The 10,407-nt window shown below is 39.7% G+C and overlaps 1 protein-coding gene across 2 annotated transcripts; it reads left to right on the forward strand.

The window, feature by feature from the left end:
• The first annotated feature begins 2,920 nt into the window (after nucleotides 1–2,920).
• proza (protein Z, vitamin K-dependent plasma glycoprotein a) lies at nucleotides 2,921–8,744 on the forward strand. Of its 2 annotated transcripts, none has more exons than XM_010773773.1 (9): nucleotides 2,921–3,042; nucleotides 4,085–4,222; nucleotides 5,502–5,659; nucleotides 6,317–6,341; nucleotides 6,431–6,544; nucleotides 6,639–6,770; nucleotides 7,216–7,331; nucleotides 7,526–7,643; nucleotides 7,751–8,744. In XM_010773773.1, the coding sequence occupies exons 2-9, from the start codon at nucleotides 4,144–4,146 to the stop codon at nucleotides 8,284–8,286; spliced, it is 1,278 nt and encodes a 425-aa protein (XP_010772075.1). In that variant the 5' UTR covers nucleotides 2,921–3,042; nucleotides 4,085–4,143; the 3' UTR covers nucleotides 8,287–8,744. The 2 variants fall into 2 exon arrangements, with proteins under 2 accessions (XP_010772075.1, XP_010772076.1); XM_010773774.1 differs by lacking the exon at nucleotides 2,921–3,042 and adding an exon at nucleotides 3,049–3,142.
• The last annotated feature ends 1,663 nt before the right edge of the window (nucleotides 8,745–10,407 follow it).

A 10,407-nucleotide genomic window follows, 5' to 3' on the forward strand; every position in this document is an offset into this window, starting at 1 on the left:
GCTGAGGCTGGTGACTGGTTTGGTGTTTGGTCGTATTTATATGAGACGTAACGGCAGCATCAGATCAGGGGTTCCCCCGAGTCAGAACAATTCATCATCTAGGCACAACTAATGTATGTTCATGGTAATGCATCCAATAATTGTTATGGATATTTACTACTTGATGTATCAGTCTAGAGTGCTCGCCAAACAAGGGACATTGCAATCTCTCGAGCCATGCTGTTAACATGGTAGTAAACAATGTATAGTAACAAGTGATGAAAAGCATAGCAGGTAAAGAGATGCAATGAGAATAACTGAGAGGCCTACATGCAGGGAGTCCCGGAGATTACGTCACCAGCTTGTTATATGTATGAGGAAATTGTCAGGGGACATTAATTATAGATGCCTTCTGTGATGCCTGTTTGTTTAGCATGCTTTGGAAATGAAGAATGGGTCAGCAAGGTCACACGTGAGCGCTGTGCCACTTTCCTGCTCCCCCTCTAATTTGAAGCCGACACTCAAAGAATAATGAGAGGATTGGGAAGAAATGGGAGGAGGAGAGAGGGCGACGGTAAAAGACGAAGATGTTGAATAAAACATAACTGGTAGAAAGAGATCGATGGATGATTGGTCGAGATATGCAGGGCTTTCCTCTCCCCTGCATGCAAACAGTGCATGCTCTTACAGTCAACATGTAATGTTGCACATGACATGTATGAACACGTGCAACAACAACTTTGGATTTCACCTCAGACCACAATCACTAGGGAAATCACCACTGTGTTAATCATTTACACATGTAGCTGCAGCCCATGTCGGGGCAGGCTCTCCCTTCGCTCTTCCTACACGTGGGGGAGTCTCCCTGGACCGGGCCGTCCAGCTCTGCCCCGGTCCAGCACCGGGGACCAGCTGGTCCGAGCAGGCTCCGATAAAACCTCTGTTGTTATTAGACATGGGAAATGGAAACATTTAACACGGCTGCAGCTGAGACTAAAGCCCCACGGCTCTGTCTGCAAATTGCATTGCTCTTACAAACAGTCCTATTGAAATAAAGCCACTGAGGAGGGACTCTGAGTTCAGAAAGCGTAGCCTTGATGGCAACGTTTCAGCAGCTCTTCGGTTGTGGGTTTGATCTTTGCTAATCAAGAATTGCTAATCAAAAAGTTGGACAATAAATATGCATAAACTCTGTGCCATAAAATTGCCTTTCTGCTTCCAGTTTCTCAACAGGCATAGAGCCCAAATTTTGTCATCCAATGTTTGATTTTTTCTAGACTCGAGTGTTAGTTTGCAGTTAGGCTTCTCCTATTGATCACAGCAGGTAGCATCCACTTTTGTTTGATCAGGGTGCGCATCATAGGGATTCCTGATTCTGATCACACCGCTGAGGAAAAAAGCAGTGATAGTGCTAAATATTTTTCATGCATCTGTGCATATGCCTGGTAGTATCATTTAGCACTGGTTTTCCAGCCAATTACGCATATTTTTACCCACAAACCACAGATTAACAAGAACTAATACTGATATATGCCTGAGGAGGTAACATGTGCTATTTCACAAGGAAAAATAAATAACTTCAGATTAGTCAGAAAAATTGGAAAAACTGCATCCAGCATCTTGGGCAAAGAAATGCTCTCGTTGCTGCTTTAACTTATCTTATCCGATCCGATCTTATCTCATCATTTTTTATTAGATTCTATTCTATCTCATCTTATATTATCTGTTCCTTGTGCGATGCCGGCTCCCAATATATCTTATAACAGACTTTCTGGTGTGTTTCCTTTTTTTTAAACTCTTAATGGTTTGGGACCGGTCTAAATTGCAGACTTGTGTGATCTGCTCCTTCTAGGGCTTTACAAACACACAATTAAAGCATAAAGAAAACAGTTAGCCTATCTATTTTTAATACTATGTTTAAAAAATAATGCCCTACCAATTACACCCTGCAAAGATCAATATGAGATGTGGGCTCTTTGAACATTTAAAATGACAGCTGCAAACAAACAGCCTTTTGGTTTTGTTTCTTTGTATTATAGGTATTGTAATTCCTTTTCCTTTTTAATTTGGTGTAAGCGTTATGTATTTGTTTTTACTTGAATGATTTGATGTTTTTTTTTTATCACTTTTCATTTGAATTATTGTATTTTCTTGTATAGTATTTTGAGCTACATCTGTTGTATAGAACTAATACAGAAAGTTTGTTATAATTATTATATTGTCATTAATAATAGTGATATTAAAATACATATTTAGTGTATTAAAACATACTTTTTAAAAAACAAAACATAACAATGAATGTTGATATTGTTTTTTAATGATATTTTATGTTTTGTAACACTGAGATTATTATTACAATACATGTCACTTGTTAGACACTTTTATCCAAAGCGAATTACATACATTCAGTAGGCTACTGTGGAGCAATTTGGGGTGAAGTGTCTTGCCCAGGGACACAACGACATGCTGACTGCAGTGGGACTCGAACATGATACCACCAGATTCCAAGTCCAGCACACCCCCACTGAGCCACAGCCTCCCATTATTGTCATTATTCATTTATTTTTGAATGATTCTTACTCTTATTATTATGACCATGATTATGATTATTTTTATCATTATTATTATAAGTTGTAGTAGTAGTAGTCTTTTTATATTATTTTGTATTATTTGTTGTACTTACTGTACCAGTGAAAGTCGTCTTATTATGACCATGATTATTTGTATTATTATTATTATTATTATTATTGTTATTAGTTGTATTACTATTATTATTATTATTATTATTATTATTATTATTATTATTATCATTATTATTTGAAGTAGTATTAGTATTTTTTATTTGTCTTACCGTACAGTGAAAATCGTCTCTGTCTCACAGCGCCCTCTGGTGGCTCATCTTTGTCACTGCACTCCCTACGGTCATTGAACCAGTAAGCAGGCTCGGATCTGGTCATCATTTGTTATTTTGGATCGATAGGACCGATCCTTCTAAGGAGGGTGTGGTGTGTTTCAGGACCGGAGAGGAACCAGACAGCCCCGGTACTTTGATCCAGTCTGGCTGTAGGTACCGAGTATCCCTGCTGCTGTTGTTGGTATTGTTGTTGTTTCGGACCGTTACGCAGACCCATGTTGGACGGGCCCTGAAAACAGAGACGGTCATGTAAATATTTGCATGTTTTTGTTACATTTCAGCAGCTTCTAGAAAGAGTACCATTGTCCGTTAATGCAGCATACGAGATGCGAGATACATCTTCTAGTCTTCTTTGTGTTCATCATCACACAAGCTACATGCTATCAGAATGGCAGACAGCTACGCAGATAGCAAGCACAGGCTGTGTAACGTGATATAAACGCACTCTGCCGTAAATGTAAACAGGGTTCCTAAAGGTTCTTTTTTTATATTATTGTTTACAATGTGTAATAATATAGCCTATAAAGCCCATCAATTTGACAGCAGTTCAAGTGATAATGGTGCTGCATAAAAAAAATGCACAATCACGGATGTAAACAGCATGAGGTCATTTCTTAGCATTACTCATTATTCGTCAATGCATTATATAATAATATGATTTAGTCTCAAGAACAACATTTCCTTAGGGTTTGAATTTCAATGTATCTTTTTTGTATTGGTTGCTTTATGAACAACGTCATTCTACAAAACCAAGACACATTCACTTAATAGATAATCATACCATTAGCCTATATACTGTGATATATAAGTGAAAAAAAATAAATAAGAAATGAACTTGATAAATAAGCAAAGCTGTGAAATTTGAGGGGATCCTAAACATTATATAATGTAAATCCCTTATGAAATCTTGAATCGGTTATAAGTATCCTCCATTGTATGATTATTAGTTGATTTGACTGAAATATATTTAGCTCTGGTATTATTGTCCTTGCTGATGAACCCAGTCATCAAATTAAAATATGTTGTTAATGAATGATTGGAGCATATTTGTGAATATTATTCCAGTGCCTGAGTAGTGGGCATCATCTTCCAGTAAAAGTTAAATGAACCCTGGGTATTTCTAAGTCTATAATTACCATAATTATTATATTCTCTTTTAATCACCATGTGCTTTTCGTTTCTTGTTTGTAGAAGAAGACGTTGACCCTGCAGCACCGACAACTCGACTCAGATCTCTCTTCAGCGACATCATGCGCTCCTCGACCACATCTGCCGCTCTGCTCTGCCTGCTGGCGGGGGCCATGGCTGCCGTTCAGGACCCCCACGCAGGTGAGAGGGCCAACCTGGAGCCAGATGTGTCGCAGAGTTTCGTAACGTTATAGTCTGAGCTCTAGAGAGAGGAGAGACAAGTGAAGAATTAAAAGGAGGTCAAGATGGCAGCATGCTGAGTGTATGACATGTCATTATCTCAGCTTCTGACTTTTTCAAATACAACTTTGAGCCTCATTGGATGAGATGCTGTGTATTTGCTTTAGTTTAAGTCTATTGATTTCTAATTTCAATTTCTAAATGTATTTATCGCTACCCTGTTTTCATATACAATAACATTATGTTATTAAGTAGTAAAGGTTTGATCTCTTCTATGATTATTGTCTTGTTTATTGAATCATTAGGACAGCCACTTGTTATTATCTTATCAGTTTATCTGCTGGTGATTCTCTTGATTCATAGGTTATTAGGTTAGTTTAATATCACAACGGTCCAAATCCCCTCCAGCAGGAAATGATTTCTGAACAGGAAGCAGGAAATTCATTAATCTTAACAGATTTCGATTCTTTTTCTGTCTCTTTCATCTTAATGGCAGATTTAAAAAAAAAAAACACATGTAAATATACTTGATGCCCATCGAAAGCTCCAGATACCAAGAAAACTGGTCACCAAGGTAAAAACGTGTACTCTGTAATGCTATGAAATAGAAAGAGGCTGTCACATGTTTGTGTTTTGGAATCAGCCAAATGGTTATATAGCCTAAAACATCCATGTTTCAATGCTCCTATCTTTGATCCCTTGATTTGATGTGATTGATTTTGAATGTGTAAAACAATAATACAAAAAATAAATAATAATAATATTGAAATTAAACATGAGAATTATTATACTATACAAACTTAAGAAGTGTCAAATTGATAAACAAAAATATGACTGATTCTAAATGATATATAAACAAATGATCTACTTAATTACACATCCGAAAAGGGGTGGGAAGAAGTTTACACTTATTTAATCCCACCCCTTCTCCCAAAAACTAAATTATTAACATATATATATATATTTGTTATTGAAAAACAAACAAACTAAACAAAAACATCAAACAACAAATACATAAACAGATAAATAAACAAATACATAAAAGAGGTAAATCGTCATCAAGAAAATATAAAATAAGAAACCAAATAAATAAATAAACAAACCGTAAACACCAAGTTATGATTCTCTTACAATCGGAAAAACCTGCACAGCTTTACACAGCCTCTTTTACTGGCATATCCTCAAAGTGTATTTCGGTCTGTTTGGAGGAACCAACTGAGACAATAACTGTTCCCTACAGTGTTTTTGGACAAGCAGCAGGCGAGCACCATGATTTCCCGTCAAAAGAGGAACGTCGGCGGCAGCCCGGATCAGCCCGCCAGCCTGGAGCAGGCTTGCATGGAGAAGGTGTGCAACTACGAGGAGGCCAGAAAGATCTTCCAGGACTCGTACCGAACGGTGAGTTTCAGGACTTCGCTGTTTACTTCCTCCTCATTTCTTTCTCATCAAACTACCTCAGCGTCTGCTCTTTGCTTTGTCTATATCAGGGGTGTCCAAACCTTTTTCACCGAGGGCCACATACAGAAAAATAAACGAAGGGCTGGGCCGCTCACTAGAGGTATATCGCCTCATAAGTTCAGTTATAAGTGAAAATCAATCAAATGTAGGTAAATGATGCTTGTGAGTGTTGGCAGCTCATCCCTTAAAACAGAAGCCTCAGATTGATTATAATAAGGAGAAATAGGAAGTTTTCAAGCTTGTTATGGAAATAAGTCATTGGGCTTTTCTTTTATCGACTAAGATTTGTTAGAAAATGTTTCCAACTTTAATTGACTGAATGTAATTGAAAAGTGGTCTTATTAACACATGAATACTACTGTGTAATATATGTTTACATTTATATTTAAGAAGTACAATATAAGACAAGCACACATTTCATTTGTGGGCCATACTTCATTATACCTTTTGAATTTGATGAGGGCCAATTCAAAATGCTCCCCGAGCCGTAGTTTGGACATCCCTGGTCTATATGTAAGTCTGCCTTAGTCTAGTGCACTGTGTAAGTGCTTTGTGTAGCTTCCACTGTGCACTTATCATGCGTATTCTCTCCTGCAGGACATCTTCTGGGCTGTCTACATTGGTAAGTGCTGCGTTCAAATGATTTTCCCTCACCGCACAGTCATTAGCAGTACATTACATCTTCTCATAGGCATGTTGTCTTGTGTTTAGATGGAGACCAGTGTGCAGAGAACCCCTGCAAGAATGGAGCCATGTGTTCGGACAGCGTGGGGGGCTACGACTGCGTCTGCAAGTCGGGTTTCACAGGAGTCCACTGCGAAAACGGTGAGGAGGATGTTGTGCCTGATCGTCGTAGCTAGTTCTCTTTTCAGTTAGTGTGTGAGCGCTGCAACCTTCCTCTTCTGTTTCCACGATGCAGACCAGACTGTGTGCACCCTGGAGAAGAACAAAGGCTGCTCCCAGTTCTGTAAACCAGGCTACACGTCCTACGAGTGCTCCTGCGCCCGCGGGTGGAAGCTCAACAGTGACAGGAACAAGTGTGACCCTGCAGGTACGTTTGTTATGTCTTCCTCCAGTGTCCGAGTGAAATTGAAATGCATTTATTTTCCACTAGAGTATAAATATGTGTTCCGTTTCTCGTTATTTACTGTCATAATCACACCAGTGACAGTATCAGTAGTTGGCAATATAAATCTTAGATCACAAACTCTCTCCAATTATTGTGTACTTATAAAGTATTTGTGAGAAAAAAAATCATAAAATAAAAATGAAAACCTAAGACATAAAATAGTGCTGAAGCTCAAATAAAGGAATAATATATATAAACTAAAGTCAGGCAATTTTCTGTAGTGTAAAAAAAAAGGGAATAATAGTGAATCAATAAAACCTTTTTTTGAAACATTATTTTTGACTGCAAAAAAGGATATGGCTTCAGTTGTTAGATACATAGTGTAATAAAAGAAAGTAGTTATAACTATCTCACATTCCTCTTTCAGGCAAATTCCCCTGTGGTAAGGTGAACAATCTGAACCTCTGGGATAGCAGACTGTCCGCCAACACTCGCAGCGACTTTGAAGGACTCAGCTGTAGTCCCACAGAGTGCCCGTGGCAGGTACACACGCACACGCGCACGCGCGCGCACACACACACACACACACACACACACACACACACACACACACACACACACACACACACACACACACACACACACACACACACACACACACACACACACACACACACACACACACACACGATAGACCAGGGGCTTATTGTTGTGCGTCACTGTTTTGTTTTTTGCAGGCTCTTCTGGTCAGCCCAGATTCTGCAGGTTTCTGCAGCGGAGTCATTCTGAAGGAGAACATGGTCTTGACTACGGCTCATTGTGCCAAAAAGTACAGCTCCTTCCAGGTGGTTGTTGGTGAGTAGACTCATTTAGTTACCACTATTACTGCTTCTGGTGAACTACTACTGCGTAAAAGACAAACAATAATAATCCTCATTAATGTCTTACCTGCCCCTCCTCAGGCAAGCGAAGCACCACCTATGAATCTGGAGAGCAGACCCTGTATTTGAAAGAACTTCACCATCACCCACGCTATGTGGAGGGTCGCCCTGAAAATGACCTGACTGTTATTGAGCTACAAAGCCGCATCACCTTTAAGAAGGAGGTGACTGCAGCCTGTCTGCCAGAAAGAGACTTTGCAGAGAATGTCCTGTTGGCGGGAGAGTATCAGGCCATAGTCAGCGGCTGGAAAGAACCCAAAGAGGAAACTGCCTTCCAGGGCCCGCTCACCTTCAACCAGCTGGCGTACGGCAGACTGCCTAAGTGTCTGGAGACGTACCCCCAAATGATGACCAATAAACTGGGCTGCACCACTGCCCAGGCCAATGCTGACTGCACCATGAGCTCCGGCAGCCCCCTGCTCACCCTCTATAGGGACGTGTTCTTCCTCACTGGGGTGGTCAGCCTGCCGCCAGGGGCCGACTGCAACCAAGGCTTCATCTTCCAGAAAGTGTCGCGTCACCAAGGCTGGCTGCGGAAGATCATGGGTTCAAACTAGGTAGCGTAGTCAGGGAAACAGGGAGGTGACTGGTGATGAAAATATATTATAATGCAGGGGATTATATACTTTAAACAGGAAATCAGACTTGTTTAATTTAGTGCTTGAAGAACAACCTTTGTTTTGTCTTTTAATATGAAATACTTCTTAAAGTAAAAACTAAAGCAACCATATCGTCTAAATCTAGGCTATTGCTTCCCTGTGTCGCTGCTGACGTCCTCATTTATCCACAAGGTGGCGCCTTGGTCAAATAAACAGAGAAGCACTTTCTCTAGCTTCTGTATCGTCTAAAGCAGCAAGAAAAGCAATGAATTATTCAGCATGTGTTTTGTGATGTGCAAATACCTTCTACTAATCTTTATGTAATGTTATTTTTAGCAACTGACATGCACCTTGCAACACTCAAAGTAATCACTGTTCTATGAATGTTATACATGTAATAAAACCCAAACAACACACCTGTCTGTCATTTCTTCAAGATGTCCATATCTGAGCATTTGGGAATATCATTAGATTTCATAAGTCATTGTTATAGGGCTCCAAATACCTGCTATATGAGTTATTTAACCTCTTGAGGTTTTTATGGTAAACACAAAAACAATGTGGACACATTAGCAGACTCTAAAAGATTAAAAAAAAACAACAACAGTGAAATCTAAAAATCTAAAATGAGTGAACTGTCACACTAAGTAAAACAGCAATAGTGAAATGAAACCTAGAAACTTCAAAAGGTAGGTTATGTAAAGCATTGTTTGAACTATTGCCAATGGTTTCATATTCATAATGTTCAGCATATTTGCTAATTAGCACCAAGCACAACATATTTAAGCTTCATGGGAATATCATTGATTGTATAGCTATTTGCTGTAAAAATTGAAGTTTTTAAAATATGTCAGAATGGTAACAAACTATTCTCAGGTGAATTTGAATGGTTACCAATTTTCTATGAGATTCCATTGTTGAGACATTCCCCTCAAAACACAAATATCCACTTCATTGTGACACTCAGTTTGATCCCTCCTCTGGGGACCATGAATGCCTACGTTTCATGGCAATCAATTCAAAGGAATGGACAAACCGAATGACTTTGTTTAAATCTTTTAGTCAGTTAAATCCAAAGGCTCTTTTTCTGTTTATACATGTTGCAAACATTCGTGCAAACAAGATGAAGGCCCCAAACCTGCTGTTTCCATAGGGTTCATACATCTGGTTCATATATAGCTCTTACCATCTATCTTAACTCGCCTTTGTTGTCCCATTTTAGCTTGCTGTTCCTGTCACATACCCCTGTGTTGTCTGGCAACATTTTCCCACAGACACTCGCCCTCTGCAGTCTTCTCACACACTCCCTGGTGAACAAGGCCAGGACCGTGTCATGCAGGGAGAGAAAAGGAGAGGCAGAAGAATGGGCTAGAGAGAGAGAGAGAGAGAGAGAGAAAGAGAAAAAAAGAGAGAGAGAGAGAGAGTAAGAGACGCCACATAACGAAAAAACCTGGCCTGCCACTTCTGATCGGGCGTTTGAAAAGGCCAGCCCCTGAAAGCTGGGGCCCACGTTGGCTGTTGCCATGGTACTCACCTAGGAGATGGCTCCTTGCTCCCAAAAATGGATCTGCTCCTTTACTGGGCCGTCCAGCGGAGATTAATTTGAGTGGAGCTCTTTCCTTCCTGGTCTGGTTCTTCCAGCTCCATTTATGTGCTCATGCTTTATATATACACAGACACACATAAAACACACAGGGAGAAAGATAGCACTTAGTGCTCTGAGTGGTAAACTTCAGCAGATTTCAGGATCAGTTTAACGTGTCACTAAAATATCAAAGAGCAACTGCATTCGTTTGATAAATCCAACCAACAAATAGGGAGTCAAGGATGTGTCGTAAATGCTGAGGAAGAGATATTTGACAGGTTAAGAAAGTTGAGAGATGGAGAATGGCTCATAGATGAAGAGCAGAGACAGAGCCAGACCACTGGGATTTGTGATGTTGACAAAGAAGTAAGTCATTGTGTGGACGGATTGATGGACTTACAGTGTATTAGACATGAATGAAAAAGCCCTGGAGAGAAACATTAGCGAGGCCATTACCAAAGGCGGAAAGTGAAAGCACTCAATGCACAACCTTT

Source organism: Notothenia coriiceps, unplaced genomic scaffold, assembly GCF_000735185.1.
Source record: "Notothenia coriiceps isolate Sejong01 unplaced genomic scaffold, NC01 NC01_scaffold00012941, whole genome shotgun sequence".
Lineage (NCBI taxonomy): Eukaryota > Metazoa > Chordata > Actinopteri > Perciformes > Nototheniidae > Notothenia > Notothenia coriiceps.

Excerpts from the sequence above, each read along its gene's own strand:
- proza (XM_010773773.1), top strand. The coding sequence starts at position 4,144 with ATGCGCTCCTCGACCACATCTGCCGCTCTGCTCTGCCTGCTGGCGGGG. Across the intron at positions 5,660-6,316 it reads TCCAGGACTCGTACCGAACG|GACATCTTCTGGGCTGTCTA; the intron begins GTGAGTTTCAGG and ends TCTCTCCTGCAG. Across the intron at positions 6,342-6,430 it reads CTTCTGGGCTGTCTACATTG|ATGGAGACCAGTGTGCAGAG; the intron begins GTAAGTGCTGCG and ends TCTTGTGTTTAG.